This window comes from Chrysochloris asiatica, unplaced genomic scaffold (assembly GCF_000296735.1).
Source record: "Chrysochloris asiatica unplaced genomic scaffold, ChrAsi1.0 scaffold00101, whole genome shotgun sequence".
Taxonomy (NCBI): Eukaryota; Metazoa; Chordata; class Mammalia; order Afrosoricida; family Chrysochloridae; genus Chrysochloris; species Chrysochloris asiatica.
This window is the reverse complement of record NW_006408619.1, coordinates 11000791-11018267: the sequence shown is the minus strand read 5'-3', so window position 1 is coordinate 11018267 and position 17477 is coordinate 11000791. Positions and strand designations below refer to the sequence as shown.

At 46.8% G+C, this 17477-nt stretch overlaps 1 protein-coding gene across 1 annotated transcript in view; it reads left to right on the top strand.

The window, feature by feature from the left end:
- Window positions 1–2929, top strand: part of CRTC3 (CREB regulated transcription coactivator 3) — a 123365-nt gene extending 120436 nt beyond the window's left edge. Inside the window, exons 13-15 of the mRNA XM_006867181.1 lie at window positions 55–135; window positions 1482–1584; window positions 2681–2929. Coding sequence (XP_006867243.1) covers window positions 55–135; window positions 1482–1584; window positions 2681–2889 — 393 coding nt within the window. The 3' untranslated portion in view covers window positions 2890–2929. The remainder of the gene's footprint in view (window positions 1–54; window positions 136–1481; window positions 1585–2680) is intronic.
- Window positions 2930–17477: the final 14548 nt, after the last annotated feature.

Below are 17477 nucleotides of genomic sequence, written 5' to 3'. Positions count from 1 at the left end.
CCCTTAGGCTTCTCAGATTCCAAAGCTAAATGGTCACCTGCTTATTCCCTGAAGGGCTCATCTTTGACCAACTTCTTCCAAGATGTGGGCTTTGAGCAGCAGTCCATGAGAGCAGGTCCAGCTTTTCTTCAGCAGGTATGAGGTCTTGGGGCGCAGAAGTGTGTGTCTCCCTTTTGTCTCCTCTTGTTTGGTGCATAAGCAGTACCTTTTAGGTTGTTTATTGGGTAGAGCCCACAACCAATGAACTTGATGGTGCAGTTCCTGGGTTTCAGGAGTGCCATGGGTCTTCCCTGTCCCTAACAGTGGGTGCTGGCTGCCTTCTGTAGTGTCAGCTCTCAGCCAAGGTGCCGTTTGAACAAGTGGTAGAGGACTTTTTGTTGACACTTGTCAGAGGTGTAGAATCGTTAATATTGGAGAGAACAGCAGCGCTCAATTAACCTGAGGCACAGACAGGGCCAGTGATTTGTCCCAGCAGCTAAGTTGGAATGTGGCATGAGGTTCTGCCTGCAGGCCAAGTCGGTGCACCCACCCAGTGTATGGTCTCCTTTGAGAGCTCAGGTCCTGGGGGGGGGGGGGTAGGACGGTGATACAGGGGAGGTCTTTCTGTAAGATAATCTCACTTAGCCATTTTCGTTTGCTTTTGAGTTTTTCCCTATCATTGACCATTTTCAATATCCCTAGAGTTCATACTGTTAAGTAAGTATGGGTTGGGCTGCAAGACAGATGAAGAACCTAATTATTATAATGATAAAGAACCTAATAATGATCCAGAACCTAGTAATAATAATAAAGACTTCCTCAGTAGGCCACGGCAAAGCCTCACAATAAGAACAGTCTGCCTTTGCATTTTCTGAAAAGGCCATTTTAGTCTAGGTAAGGGTTGGTGTCTCCCTGGAAAATGATGGAAATGCCTTTTGAGGTGTTTTTCCAGTCTTGGGTTACTTCATTTTTGGAAAGGAGGCTATGGAAGGTTCGCCATAGAGGCTGAGACCTGGAGAGATGACTGAGTACGAGGCTCCTCCCCCAGAGGGCAAGAAGGAAAGGGGTCCATCCGCACTCTGGTTTTTCTAGAAACCAAACAGAAGGAATGCTCATCACTTCCTGGGCTACAAATAAAGCCTTTGAAGGGTTTCCACAGCTGGCAGTTTCTAAAAGGAGTCCATGTGGATGAGGAGGAAGAGGGTCCCCAGAAGCCATTGACTTCTTCCAAAATGGTCCAGTGGGCCAGGCGGTGTATGAGCTGGGACATGCCACCTGCACTTGGACCTCAGGAGCTTCTCCCCACCCAGCCCCTGCCTGCTGAGAGAAGACCCTGCCTATGTTATCCCAACAGCAGAGCACTCTAGGATCCTAGAAAGCAGCGGGTAGAAGACATTTTTCATGTCTTCTTTGGCTCCGGAAGCCCATCGCATGACTCAGTTAGCTCATTTCTGCTCGGGAGCAGAAATCTTTCCTCATCATGTGACCTTTGATGCTTCCAGGTGCCCCTGATGCAACAAGGCCACCGAGATCCGCAGGACTCATTTAATTTAAGATCAAATATGTATTCCAACTGTGGGAACTTCCCAAACACCATCCTGACAGGTGAGTGGGGGGCCCCCTCAGCTTCTTTTTATTTTTTTTTATTTTGTTGTCGTTGAGAATATACACAGCAAAACATAACACCAATTCAACAGTTTCCGCATGTTCATTTCATTGACATTGACTATATTCTTCAAGTTGAGCAACCAGACCCGACTCTCCTCGTCTGTGTTGCTCCTTCCCTGTTAGCCTGTCCTCACTGTCCCCACAGTCCCCGTCTCATCCTTCTGGTTGCTGGGGTCACTTTGGTCCCTTGTAGGTAGTCCTTAAAAGAGCAAAATGCTCAAGGCAGACGGTTTTGTTTTTTTATTATTTAAGCTAAACTAGTGTTTGCTTTTAAAAAGATTTCATGGACTGTTTTTGACTTTCAGTTTCAAGATTCTCACCTGAGGGAGGGCAGTAGTTTCAGGTATTCATCCAGCCCCACTGGCTCCAGAAAGTCTGGATGGAGTCCATGAAAATGTGAGGTTCTGTTCTTCATTTTCCCTCTGTTGGTTGGGATTCTTCTATAGAATCTTTGATCACAACATTCAGTGAAGGCAGCTGGGCACCGTCCAGTTCTTCCGTAGAGGAGGCCGTTGTTCATGGAGGCAGTTAGCTGCACGTCCTTCCGTTCCTGACTCTGTTGCTCCAGGCTAATAGGGACTGATTGTTGTACCTTGGATCCCCTCAGCTACTTTAGTGTTTTTATCTTGCCATGATTTTCACTGATACTGTTACACAATACAATAGTTTCATTCAGCATGCCACATATAAAACCAACAGTGAGGGCCCCTTGGCTCAACTCTCCCTTTTTTGACATGCAGCCGCCTAGCCCAGTGACATCAGGCAGTGGGGAAAATTCCTGATGACAGAAACTTTTCTGGAATGTTCAGTTTTAGGCAATTGATAACTACTCAAAGGAAGAAAATTGTTACAATTGAGAGGTGTGGAAGTGGCAGAAAGCATGTAGATCCCAGGGAGTGGTCAATACACAGATGACCCCTGGCCTGGCTGGGAAGAGGGCAGGAATAGCATTTCTTGGGATTGTCATCACTTATGTTCTGGGACCTTCACGCTTCTTAATCCACATTATTTTCCCCCTCATTGCTCCTTTCAGAAGACTCGAACACCAGCCTGTTCAAAGACCTCAGCAGTGCGCTGGCAGGCATGCCCGAGGTCAGCCTGACTGTGGACAATCCATTCCCATTGGAAGACGAGCTCCAAATTGAGCCCCTGAGCCTGGATGGACTCAACATGCTCAGTGACCCCAGCATGGGCCTGCTGGATCCCTCTGTTGAAGACACATTTCGAGCTGACCGACTGTGAACAGAATGGAACATAAGAGACTTATTTCTGAAACAGACAAAGTAGAACAGAATCGAATGGAGCTGGCTCTACGCCTCGGCTGTAGCTATCTCAGGCTGCTAACATGGAACCCACCAATGACAGTGCTCCAAGCTTCCAGATGAGGTCCCATCTCACCCACCATGGCTTATTTCAGACCCCAGGGCTGCACATTGCCTCTCAGGCCCACGGCACAACCTGCGTAGCTGCAGACAGGCTGCTCTGGCCTTTCAGTGAACTTGACCACTCGTCACCTATAGCTGGTTGGTAGGTGGTGCAGGCCTTGGCAGTTAGGGCTGAAAACCACTGATCTCCACAACACTGAAGGAAAGACTTGGCGGTGGAGGCAGGTGCGGGGCCCCGGGCCTGAGGGCATTGGCTCAGCATTGCCCAGTGGTACCACCGCACCATGGTGCCTCTGCTGATCCAGTCATTTCTGGCTGGAGCTGGGGGCATCCCAGGACATAGCAAGAAACAATGGCTTGCTCAGATGCCTTAATTCTAATATGAAGAAGAATTTTTTTTTACCAGAAGTCCAAAAATAGGTTGGAGTTAGGCAAAACCAACGTTAATTTGTTTTCTCCAAGTCTGTAAACTCTCTCTTCCTTATGGACAGAGGAAACGTAATACTATTCTATTCAGTCATTGAAAACAAGTCCCCCAGCCACCACGAAGCCTGAAGCCAACAGTGTTCTTCTTTGTAACTGGGGAAGAGAGAGAGAGGTGCTTCGGTGTCTCCCAGACACACATCATCCTCCCTATGGACAAGCTGGAGGGAATCAGACTCACCCAGCTGCTGAGCTTCCGCTCACCCCCAGGTCTGTGTCTCTGTGGACTGGGTGTGTTAATGGAACCCCACTAGCCTGTTAGCTCCTTGAGGGCAGGATTGTGCCTTATCATTGAAACCATAGAACCTAGCAAGTGCCGGGCCCAGAGGAGGTGCTGCTTCGATGCCTGTTGAATACATGAGTGAATGAATGATTGAAAGAAGAAGTGAGTGGAAGTGACTTGCTGTTAGGCCGTCAGATCTTTAGATATGCCCTTTCCTGCCAAGTCTTCTTAGAGCTCACTTCTCTAACTCTTGAGCCTGTGGTTAAGTGTGCACTTTAATATGCTTTCAACACTAGATGACCAAGTCCGTGGTTAGAATGGGCACCCCATTCTCCTCAAGGTGGGAACTTGGAGTGTCTCAAGGATGGTGAGGCCACCCTGGTGCTGGGACCTGAGGAATTCAGACCCTCACCTCAAAAGATCTTCCCTCTCAGATCCATGTTGCATTCTGAATTGCTTAACTTTAGATTCATTCTTGGAGGTTGAAGAGGTAGTCACAAGTGAAATGAAGGCCTAATGTGTGAAACCACCACGAATGCTTGACAACTACCTTATCATAAACTCGTGCTACCTGATGTCCACGACCACTTGCCTCCTCTGGCCACTGCCTCAGAGCACGTAAAGCACGTAGGCTAGACCAGAAACCTGGCAACAGGTGGGTGTGAAGGGGACCCAGGAGAACCAGCAGTGAAGGGGTCTAAGCAGTGGGGGTGGGAGGAGGGCACGGGAAGACAAGTGGGGAAGGAAGGAACCATCAAGAAGATGCTAACTTTGCCTACCGGGCGGCACGACTCTGCCAAAAGATGCCAGGAGTGTTGCTGAATGTGGCTGGACTGCTCCTACCCAAAGAAGCAGGCTGCATGAGGAGGACCTGAATTGAACATGTCTGGTGATGCTGTAGAAAGGACTGGGCTGCTAACTACAAAGTCAGCAGTTCAAACCCACCAGTCACTCCGCAAGAGAAAGATGAGACTTTCTGCTCCCATAAAGACATACAACTTCAGAAACCCTATACAGAGTTGCTAGGAGTCAGAACCAACTCCATGGCAGTAAATTTTTTGTTTGGGTTCTTCAGAGTGAAAAGAGTCTCCCAAGGTCTCTGCTGGTTAACCTCTTCAGTCTGCATCTTGTGTCTCACCTGTCTTCAAAGGGGATTGCCTGCAACTCTCATTGTTAAAATAACCCTGGTAGTGGGCTGCACCACCTTCCTCAGGACCCCAGGTAATCCTGGTTCACATTAGCCCAAATTCCAGCCATTAGATCAGGAAAGCAAACCAGACTCCTCTTTGCCTTGCCTGGGCCCTGGCTCAGGAAGGGGCTGTGGCCTCCCCTTCCCAGTCCTCATGCCTTTTAAACTTTCTGATCCCTTTGTTCATAGATCTCAGGGTGGTGTTAGCTTTTGTTACCGAAAAAGGGCCTTCCTTTGTAACTCAGTACCCGACTCACCAGTGTGCCTAGAAAGAGGCCACCTTGATGCCTCTCTTATCTCAGAGGACCAGAAACCTAACCTGGCTTTCTAGGCGGGAGGGAGGGTGTGCTGATGCTGACTTTTATGTTTTGCTGGAAGGCCAGCCCATCAGGTCCACCTTCTGCACAGTGCCTTTACCCTTGGTGTTGGGGGTCCCAGATTTGTCTGCACAGCAGCCCTGCCTTATGACTGGAGACCCTCACACCTGCTCAGTGAGAATCACGTGGTCCTGAGGAGCACCCTCCGGGAGAAGAAAATGTTTGTGGAAGTATACTAATGACAGTGTGCTTAGCACTGGCTGACTTTGCCCTTAGATCTGTCAGTCAGCAGTTTTCGTTTGAAAGGTCTTGTGCATTCTACCACCTACTTTACTTAGATGGCTTTTTGGATCCCCGGCCAGATGCTGCGCCCACCTTCAGCGGTTCCACCTGCATTCACCGCCACCTCTGCAGCAAAGCATCCTGGTCCTCGGCCCCTGAAGTGGCTAGAAAAAAATAACTGTCATGAGAAGTCAAGTGTACTACTCATTTATTAGCAATTATAGCATGAAACTAAAACTTACCCGATATGATTATGGTGGTTAGAACATATGGCGTTTGGAGAAAGTGGTCTTGATACCAGCAAGATCAACATCAAGTCTCCTTTGTCCTGTTTTGTTTCTCCCAAGTCTACTGTATATTACCTGAGCTGCAATGTTGCATAGTCAAGTTCATCTGCATGTTTGAAGACCTTTCCGGTTCTGTCTCTAGTTGGCGCTTCTGATTTATGCACCGATGGTTCTGAGTCCATTCCCATGACTTTGCAAACAGGACCATCCCAGAAACGAATCAGACTTCCTGCCAGTGTCCTAACCCCCAAGGTCCCTTTGTAAACAATATTTAAAGATCAGAATTTGTATAAAGTAGCTTCCAAGTTTTATAATGCATCATTTTACATCTTTCGTAATTAAACGCTGCACAGTAAGGCTGTATCTGCACCTGGTGTTTTTCTTCAGCCCCAGCGGGTGAGATGAATGGGTGGGTGGAAAGACTTTCTCTTCCCTCCTCTATGATGACACCTGCACTTTGAGATTTCTTGCCCACAGCTGGGCAGGCAAGGAGTTCTTAACCAAACTCACCACCATTTACAGAAGTTCAGAAACAAGTAGGGGCATACTTGTTGGTAAGTACCGTCGAATCGGTTCTGATTCATAGCAACCCTGCATAGGGTTACCAGGGAGCAGCTGATGAGTTTGAACCGCCGCCCTCATGGTTCAAACTGACCTTGTGGTTTAGTGCTTATCCGAGGGTGCCACACCAGGACTCCTTCTTGAAATTCTAGGTATCAAGGACAGAGGGTATCCTGGAGTTGGCTCTCCTCTGCCTGGAGAGGCCAGCACCTCTCCTGCCTTCAGCGCAGCTTCAGTCCACTGTCGGCACGTCAGGGCCGCAGCTGCTCTACTATCATGTTCTGGTCTTCAGGCCTCTCCCCTCTTTCCTCAGGATTTTACCACAGGCTCTGTTTGTACACCACCCCCTCCCCTGGTCCTAGCGGAGGTCACGCTGCCTATCCACAAGCAACAGCGCACAGCCTCACGCCTCCTTCAGAAACCACTTCCTCAGCCACACCCAGGCCTTGTCACAAAGGTGACTGACTGCTCTACTTGCAAAATCTTACTCAGAAATCCCATCTTGAACCTTAATTTCCTGAGCCTCCACCGCTTCTCCTAGGCTGCCCATGCTCTTTGGGCCTCACTTTCTTCTTCCTTGGCCTACACTGGGTTAGTGCCCTCCTGACACCCCCCCAGCCCTCAACCACGTGCTGACCCAATCCTCCCCGCCTTCCCTGGACATGCCAGGCTTCCTCTGTTCTCAGACATCAGTCTACTGTTTCCTCACATCCAGAAACCCCATGCCTTGGTCTCCTATCTCTTCAGCTGCCCAACTAAGCAGCCTCTACCTCCCCTTAGAAATTAGTGGAGTGGCAAGTTTTACAAACTCTCTGTGTGCCTTAGTTAGTGCCTCAGTGTTGTGGAAGGTGAAGTGAATCCACAGAAAATATGCCCAGGACACAGCAAACAATAAATGTCAATTATGAGAAGTAAGTAACTTGTTTGCTGAGTAAATGAATCTGTCACCTCTTCAAAGACAGGGTGCTCAAATCTTTAGAAAGACTGAGTTTATAATCTGGTTAGGGCCTCCTGTCCTAGTTTTGAAATGTCAGATCTTAGTACTGGGAGAAGTAGAGAGCTTATCTAGGTCCATTTTTAAGGGGCACTGCTGGAATAGTGAGTTACATTGGGCTGCTTCTCCGTGACAGAAGGAGGGGGCTTTCTGCTTCCATAAAGATTTGCAGCCTCAGAAACCCTATACAGGGTTTGCTATGAGTCAGAACCAACTCAACAGCACACAACTTTTTTGCCTAATGAGCATTGTAACAGGTAGGTTTGGAAACTGGTCTTAAAATCAGCAGGGAGCTCTGGTAGCATAGTGGTTACAAATTGGGTTGCTACCCTTCAAGTTTAGCAGTTCTAAACTACCAGCTGTTCTGTGGGAGAAAGATGAGGCTCCTGTAAAGACTTACAGCCTGGGAAACCTTAGGCAGGGTCGATAAGAGTTGAAACTGACTCCATGGCACACCACCGCCACCAGTTACATTATGCCCCAGTTTAGGAGCTTTGGTGGCAAAATGGTTAAAATGCTCAGGTGCTAACCAAAAGGGTGGGGTTGGAACCCACCAGACACTTCACAAGAGAGAGATGTGGCAGTCTGGTCTAGTAGGCTTCCGATGGCTCTGTTCTGCTCTGTCCTGCAATGTGGTCTGAGTGGAAACTGGTTCAATGGTGGACACTAATCTGGACACTAGGTGGAGCTAGCAACGTATAAGTGGGTTTTATGGCCCAGCTCTGACCAGCTTGAAGGAGCTCTGGTAGCGTAGTGGTTACGAATCAAACTGCGAACCTCAAGATCAGCAGTTCAAAACTACCAGCTGTTCCACGGTAGAAAGATGAGGTATTCTGCTCCCGTAAAGATCTACAGCCTCGGAAAACCTGTGCAGGCTCACTATGAGTGGGAACTGACTCCATGGAACTTAACAACTGCCAGATTGAGCCACCTGGCCCTCTTACACTTAACTGATTCCTTAGTGCTGTTCTGTGCTGCTTAGAATATAGTAATAAGTGTCCTTAGTGACCACCCAACTAAGGGAGACCAGACACATCCTCACAGCAACCTGAAAGTAAGAAGGGACAAGTTCCTCCTTCCTGGTCTCTACAGGTGAGGAAACAGGCCCCAGCTAAGCGTGGCACCTGATGACCTGAACCCCAATCAGCCAGTCAGCCTGAATCAAGGCCACCTGGTGCCTTCCTGAAAGGCTTCCCCAGCCTCTGACAACCATAGGCCTCTGATTCCCAGGTACCAAAGTGCATCCTCCAGGGCAGATCACAACATTGACCCAGTTCCTGGGTGTCTGGGCCAATGTGTTTCCTTCCCCTGCCTCCCTTTTTAGTTCCCAGGCTACTAAACTACCGATGGACTCCACTCCTTACCCCATGGTGGGGACAGAGTACTGGGAAGGATCCAGAGGAGCTCCCTCCCCTGGGACACAGCTGCTCTCTTGAGGTGAGTGTCTGACAGAGGAGTGGGATTTTCCCCCCCTCTTTCAGAAATACATTTTAATTTAAAAAACAAAACACGTCTTTTATAAAAATCATACAGGCTCATTACAAGACATTCAATAACACTGAAGAGTCCAAAAGAGAAAAATTTAAAGTGGTCTAACCTAGCACACCCAGAAGTAATTGGAGGTGACATCCCGCACACAAGGAAACATCTCACTATGCACAATTTCAGAGAGAAGGGCTGGGGGATGGATAGAAAAGGTTTATAAAACCAATTTCATACAATACCTGCTCTCCTGAGAAAAAAAGTATTTAAATTTAACAGAAAAAAAAGGGAACTTAAGTGTAATTAAAGAAGTTACTGAGCTACACATACAGACATTTCTATATTTCCAAATTCTTTAAACACGTTTAAACTATAGATGATGTCTCTTGACAAGAAGGAAATGAGCTCATTACCACTTCCTGTCTCCTTCCCCTCCTCCCAATTTTGTGAGTTCTTGTATATTGTCAAGGTTTGTACTATTTACATCCTGCCCTGTAGCCTTTGTTCCCATGATTGTCGATTGTCCTGCCTGTGTCCTGGAGTTTTCCACCCCTGAGTGGTTTCTTTTGATTCACACTCCCCACCCCACCCCGGCTGCCTTGACAGTGTCACCAAGGAGTCTTTTCAAGAAGGGTTGTGTTGGACACAGTTGCAAGGTTCCAACCTTGACCCCCAAATTGTGGAAATGAGCCTGCAAACCGACTGATTTGTGCCCCGTAAAACTTCTATTAAAAGACCCATGGCACACTTTCCACCATGAGTCCTTGCTGAAAACTCAACTTGAACTTGTATTTTGTGACACATAGTTGGAATTTTAGAATTTGGAAATACAGAACATGATGGGATGGGGGTGCCTGGAGATGATGTTCTCAAAGGACCCACTAAGCTGGCTCCGGGGCTGCCGTGGTCACTCTCCCACTACACACACACTCACATGCACACATTCTGAAATGTTGACAATAGTACCCTGTCTCATGTAAACCTGGAAAAATCCAACTTCTGCTTTAAGGCCTAGCTCAAATGCTTTCTCCTCTCTGAAGCCTTCTGTGAGGGTAATCATCTGGCAAAGTGACTCCCCCCTCCCCCACCTCCCTCTCTGTGGGGAGTGTCAGTCCAGTTCCCTTGGCTGTTGGGCCCTGCTGGGTGATGGGTGATGGGTGATGGGTGATGGGATGTTAGGAGATGTGTCCTGGAACAAAGGCTTGCCATGGGCTTGGTGGCAGGGTGTGTCCTCTTGCCCTTGGGATGTCACCATGTGTAGAGAGTCTCCTGGGTAGCCAAGTTTGCTAGAGAGCTCTGGAAGCAGAGGCCTTTGGCTTACCAGTCAAGTGCTGTCCTGGGGAAGGTGCAGCCGAGATGGGAAGGACCCCACTAGTTGGACCCTGGAAAGTTAGGCGTGGCTCCAGAGGAATAAGTCCCATGGGCTGACTTCAACCAACCCATTCCTGGGCATGCAACCAGCGAGTCACAGCTAAAATCTGCAAGGCTCCCCCAGCCAATCTATAGACACATTAGCCAGAAGTAAACACTGGTAGTCATAAGCCATTGGGTGATGGGATCCTTTGTTGCGGGCACATTATTGGCACACCCTTCTGGTTCTTGTTTTCTCAGTTGCACTTTATCCCCACCTAAAGCAAACCCGGAGTCCTGGTGTGGCGCTGTGGGTTAATGCGTCAAACTGCAAAGCCGTTTGAACTGCAAGGTCGGTGGTTCAAGCTCACCAGCTGCTCCTCGGAAGCACTATACAGGGTCGCTATGGGTTGGAATCGACTCGACGGCACTTGACAACAACAACAACAAAGCAAACCCACTGCCATGAAGTCAATTTCAACTAATGTCCAGTTGACTGGACCGAGTGGAATTGCTCATTAGGGCTTCCGGGAGTATAAATCCTGATGAGGGAGACAGCCTCATCTTTCTCCCAGAGTGATTGGAGTTTGAACCACCTACCTTGCAATTAGCAGTCCAGTGCTTAACCCACTGTGCCATGAGGGCTCCTTTTTATTCCCACAGCTTTACTTCATTATCTACAGGGCTGAACATGTAGGGGCCTGCCTTCCACTGTCTAGGAACAACTTGAAGCAGGAATTACTGTCTGATTGACTCCTAACTCTCGAGGGTCTAGCTAGTGGGGTCCTTCCCCTCTGGGCTGCACCTTCCCCAGGACAGCACTGGAGTGGCGAGCCAAAGGCCTCTGCTTCTAGGGCTCTCTAGTAAACTTGGACAAGATGGTTCAAAAGCCCTGAATGATGGCACCTATCCTTGGGGACAACACTCAGAGCAAGGCAGCCATTAGGGACCATGGTAATCCCGGTCAGGTTCCTAGCCAAATCATGAGTGTGTGTGTGTGTGTGTGTGTGTGTGTGTGGAGTGGGAACAGGGAGGAAAAAGATCTTTGTGTAATATTATCAGAGCACCTTGGGAGTAATGGACATCTCAGGAAGGACTGTTGATAATGATGGCCACCTCACGCATATCAGAGTTGCTGGGAAGAATGGGCATTGGGAGCAGTGAGGGTGGGGCAGACTTAGTTTTTCAAACTCTGCCCACCAGCATCGTGCGGATAATCTAGGTCCCACCTAGCCCAGTACTTTAACATTTAGCATCTACGCTATGATTCTCAGTAATTTGGCAGATGCTGTGTAATTATCTCCCATGTTTTGATCTGATGCGAGCAGCCGTTCAGTTGAAAGGGGAGTTTCCTTGAAGGTGTGCCTCGAGTCAGTTGAAAGGGGAGTTTCCTTGAAGGTGCGCCCTGCCTCCAGTTGATAAATGGATGTTCAGGCAAAGCTCGCTTGCTTTCCCTACCTGCCCTCTTCTTGTTACCTAACTTCTGGTTCTTGACATATAAGCCTATAGCTATCGTCAGCCTGCCACCTGAGTTTCAGATTTTTGGTCGTCAACCCCTAAAACCCTGTAAGCCAGCAGAGGCCTCAGGCCTTTAACCTGATCTGCAGAGTTTGGGTTTGTCAGCCCCTACAGCCATGTGAGCCAGCAGGTAAGCGACACACAAATCAGCCAGGTGGCTGACCTACAGATTTGGGACCTGCCAGTACCTACAAACCCACAGTTACATGAGCCATTTCCTTGATGCATATATATAGATAAGGTGTATATACATATATATAATATATATGTTTCACTGGTTTTGTTCCTTTAGAACCCAGACTAAGACACCACCCTCACTTGTAGGAGGGAAAGGAAACACCACAAACAATTGTGTCCAGACAACAGGTGTCACTTGAGCTGGGCCTTGAAGGAGAAGCTGCATTATTCCAGATGGAGATGACCTAGAGCATGAATAGGGACTGTCATGAGCCACCCAGGGCAAGAAGGATGCATGTGCAACCTGTGTATAAGAACTGTCGGGAAGCAGTACTGTTCAGTGGTCAGGTTCATGGGGTCTCCACCCTTCTTCACCATCTACCAGTGGCCTTTCCATGTTCTCCTTCCTTATGCCATGGGAATAATGATCCCTACCTCATGAACATTAGCAATTGTTTTGTTATTGTTCTCTTTATTGAATGGGTCCTTTGTTGCTAACCTTCATAAACATAACAGAAGGATTTGCTGCACTTGCTAGTTTGCAAAGAAAAAACCAGAGGAGCTGTCTGGGAATTGCCCAAATCCCATCTCCCCCAGCCTGGGCAGCCAGCCTCCTGTCCCACACGCCTGTTGCCAACTCCAACCCCTTTTCTATCAGGTGGTAGCAGTGAGAGCTGGTGAAGTGTGTCCCTTCCTAGTCCACTTCTTTCTAAAGATAGATCTCCCTGGCCTAGCTCTGAGGGACCTTTCAGTGTTTGCTCCGTCATACTTCTCCAGCCACTGATAACAATACTAGTTAATCACACACACACACACACAAAATCAGGTTCTGTAGACCAGTGCTTCCAGACCTGACCAACACTAGTTCTACAGAATATGGATACCAGTACCAGATGCTGTCGAGTGGACTCCAATCATGATGACCTCACGTGTATCAGAGTAGACCTATGCTCCATGGGGTTTTCAATGGCTCCTTTTTTGGAAATAGATTCCATACCTTTCTCCTAAGGTGCTTCTGGATAGACTCAAACTGCCAACTGTTCAGTGATCCACTGAACATGTTAAGTATTTGCACCACTCAGGCCTTCTAGAATGCTAATAAGTGATACACAAATCAGTTCTTCAACAGGGTTGGGAGTTACAGCTCGCCAGAACTGCTGGTACTGACGGAAGCAGTCCAAGCTTCACTGAAGGCATTGATGAAAGCAAGGCTCCAGGAATTGCTGGACTACTTCAATAAACTGATGCAGCCCTGGAGATGCTCAATCATCTATGTCAAGAAATTTAGAAGGCAGCTTCCTGGGTTGGAAGACATATATATGTGTGCTCATTCCAAAGAGAGATGGCCCAATGGAATACGGAAATAATTTAACAATACCATTACTATCACATGCAAGTAAAATTTTGCTAAAGATCATTCAAAACACAATTGCAGCAGTATATCGACAGGGAGCTGCCAGAAATTCAAGTTCGAGTCAGAAAAGGATATCATTGCTGAAAGAAGTAAAACCTGAAAGAAGTTTACTTGTGTTTTATTGACTATGCAAAAGCATTTGACTGTGTGGATTATAACAAATTATGGATAACATTTGGGAAGAATGAGTATTCCTGAACACTTAATTGTGTTCAGGAGGAACCTGTACATAGACCAAGAGACAGTCATTAGAACAGAACATGGGGACACTGAATGGTTTAAAATCAGGAAAGGTGTGTGCCAGGGTTGTATTCTTTCACCATACTTATTCAATCTATGTGCTGAACAGAAACTATAAGAAGCTGGATTGCACCTTAGCGTAAAGAAAATAAAAATCCTCACCACTGGACCAATAAATAACATCATGATAAACAGAGAAAAGATTGGTGTTGTCAAAGATTTCATGTTGCTTGGGTTCATTATCAACACTCATGGAAGCAGCAGTCAAGAAATCAAATGACATATTGTATTGGGCAAATCTGCTGCAAAAGGCCTCTTCAAAGTGTTCAAGAACAAAGATGTCAGTTTGAGGACTGAGGTGCGCCTGACTCAAGCCATGGTGTTTTCAATCGCCTCATATGTATGTGGAAACTGGATAATAATAAGGAAGACCACAGAAAATCCAATGCATTTGAATTATGATATTGAAGAAAAATATTGAAAGTACCATGGATTGCTGGAAGAACAAACAGCTCTGTCTTGGAAGATGTATAACCAGATACTCTTCAGAAGTGGGAATGGCTAGACTTTGTCTCTCATCTTTGGACATGTTATCAGGAGGGACCGATTCCTGGAGAAGGACATCATGTGGGCATCATGCTTGGTAAAGTGGAGGGTTGGTGAAAAAGAGGAAGACCCCTAATTGGATGGGTTGACACACTGTCAACAACAGTGAACTCAAAGGTTCACTGTGTAGATGGCGCACAGTGTAGATGGCGCAGGACTGGGCAGTGTTTCATGCTGATGTGCATAGATAGGGTCACTATGGGTCAGCACTGGCTCAACGGCACTGAACAACAATAATAAAAGTCTTAAATGCTACCCTATTTCCAAGAAATTGACATGATACTTAGAATTCCTCAAAGTTGCCTCTGAATCCTTTCTGTCTGGAATATCTTGTGGGACTGATGTTCCGTGAAATACACTAGGGCAAGCTGGCTAAGCTGAGGTCAAGCCTACAACAGGGAAATAGGTAGGGATGGGTGAGGGTCAGACACAGGAGAGAATCCAAGACTTTGAAAGGACTGTGAGAAGAGAAGGGCAAAGATGAGAAAAACTAAAAAAGCATCAGAAAGAATAAGGAATGCCACGGACTTTCCAACGTGAAGGATACTGTGAGCCCAGGCTCAGGGAAACCTGAGGTGCCTTTGACCAATTAGTGAATATTACTAATACATCTATGAATATGAGTAGGTGAATGGCCAAGAGATCATACCTGTGAGACTAATATTTACTGGAAATGGGGCAGAGTCCCTGAGTGGTGCATACAGTTAAGTGTATGGCTGCTAACCGGAAGGTTGAAGGTTCGAGTCCACCCAGAGGCACCTGGGAAGAAAAGCCTGGTAATCCACTTCTGAGAAATTGGCCATTGAAAATCCTGTGGAGCCCAGTTCGACTCTGACCACACAGGGTTATCATGATTTGGGAGTCCATTGGATGGGAATTGTTTTTTGGAAAGGGGGCTTTACCTGTAATGAGCTCTCTCACCACCTTTTAGTAATTGCCAAGGCAAAATGTTTCTGCCTGGTCTAGTTCTCATGAATGAGGGCCTTGCTCACAAATGCAGGTTTGTTAAAAATCCAGCTGCCTGGTAAAATGGTCATTATCTGCAGGTGACATGATTCTAGACCTGAAAGTTTAGGGAAGATAAAATTTAAGCCACAAGAAGCAATAGGAGAATAAATAGACGAATAATGCTGGAGAGATTGAATCTAGATGTCTACTTGGGCATCGGCTCCTACCTTCCCCTTGCAACTCAAATTCCTTAACATGACTGAAAAAAAATGTATTAAAAAAATCGATAGCAGGACTGTTGTTATTTGCTGTCAAGTCAATTCCGACTCAAAGTGGAATTGACCATGTAGGGTTTCTGAGATGTGGCTGGTGGATTTGAACCACTGACTTTGCAGTTCAAATTGACCTTGAGACCCAGTGCTTATATTTGTGTTTTATTAAATGCTGTTGACTGGCTTCTGGCTCACAGCTACCCTGTATAGTGTTTCGGAGGAGAAGCTGGTGGGTTTGAACCACTGACCCTGTAGTTAACAGTCCAGTGCTGATCCTACAGCACCAGAAACTACAAACAAAAAGATATCCCTGTATTCAGAAATCATGAGGAATAAAATGTCTTAGGAAATAAAAGGCAGATGAGATTGAATTAAAGGCAAAAATCCAACTATTAATGCACCCAGAAAATCACGTTAGAGCCTAAATTCTAAAGCCCTTGGTTTATGAAAGGCTGTCGTCTACAGCAGGGGTTCAGACTTCACTTTCAGTCTTGACATGAGTTCAGAGGCCATTTGCATTCTTTATATTACTTCCCCAAGGCTTGTTGAGCATTCAACCAATAACATGGCTATGCTTAGGCAAGTCCAGGGCAAGTCCAGGAAGGGGCAGTTTGTCCTCAGGCTGAAACAAAGAGCTAGGGAAATTGCCTGGGAGTGCCCTTAGTGATTTACTGAAAATGGCCACATGGTATCTAATTGAAGCGAAAAGTTGGGATCCTGCGGACTGTGACTCAGAGCTCCGTCATTCCCTGATCATGAATCAGTCCCTGACCACCGCGTAGAAATCTCAGCGCCAATCCATCACCTGTTTTTGAACTGCGATTATAAACATATCCCAGTCATGGTCCTTCCCCCACACTCCAGTAGTCCGGCGGCAACAGTGAGATTGGCCTGCACCCATCATGAGCCCCCATAAGGTCCTTTATTCTCTGTTAGGTACCATGAACACATGGTTGCGGGCAGGGTGCTCCATCATTCTCTCCAATCATCATGCTGTTTCTCTCATCTGGATGGTTAGAGTTTTTAGTCTTTGTCCAGTTAAATTTAGGCTTAATAAAGGGGTTTCTATCGAAACTAGCAGCCACTCCGTGGGATAAAGATGAGGCTTTCTACTCCCGTAAAGATTTACACCCTCGGAAACCCTGTACAGGGTCACTATGGGTCGGAACCGACTCGAAGGCACTTAACAACAACATAGCACATAAGGAGCTTTGGTAACATAGTGGTTACAAATCGGGCTGCTAGCCTCAAGGTCAGCAGTTTGAAACTACCCTCCATTCTGCGGGAGAAAGAGGAGGCTTTCTGCTCCTGTAAAGATTTACAGCCTTGGAAACCCTATGCAGGGTCGCTATGAGTCGGAACCAACTACTCGGCACATCACCATCACCGCCACCACCGTAGAATATGTTTGAATCCGGGGTCTTCTTCACCTAGCACAAGAGAACACTTGTAAGGCAAGGGAGTGGGTCTACAGAACAGGAGAGACCTGGACAGCTGTCAGGTGACAGATGGGGTGTGGCCAGAGCTTGACCCTTCATCCCACTGTGCCAAGCAGCTAGCAGAAAATGCTGCAAGCTGACAACAGAGAACAGAACTTGCTGAGGGGAAATTATTTCCACGCAGGTGATAGCTCCCGGGCTCATTTCCTTCATAAACAATGAGCCCTTTATCAATAAGATAAACACCAATAACATAAAAACCAGGGAAAGGATATGAATAAGCAGTTTACTGAGAGAAATGCAAATAACTAACAATCATATGAAAGATGCTTGAACTCACTTGTAATAAATGAAATGCTAATTAAAACAACAATGAGATACATAGCTTTCACCATTAGCAATGATTTTAAGACTGATCATGCTCAGGGCTGGGGATATAGAGCAGTTATATATTACAGATGTGGTATACATTGTATGTTTCTGAGGACACTTTATCATCAACTTGTTAAGTGCCTTTGAGTCAGTTCCGATTCATAGCGACCTTGTATACAGTTTCTGAGGAGCACCTGGTGGGGAACCACCTACTCTGTGGTTAGTAACCATGTGCTTATCTTACAGCTCCATACCAGGTCTCCATTGGCATCAACTGGTAAACAAAATTAA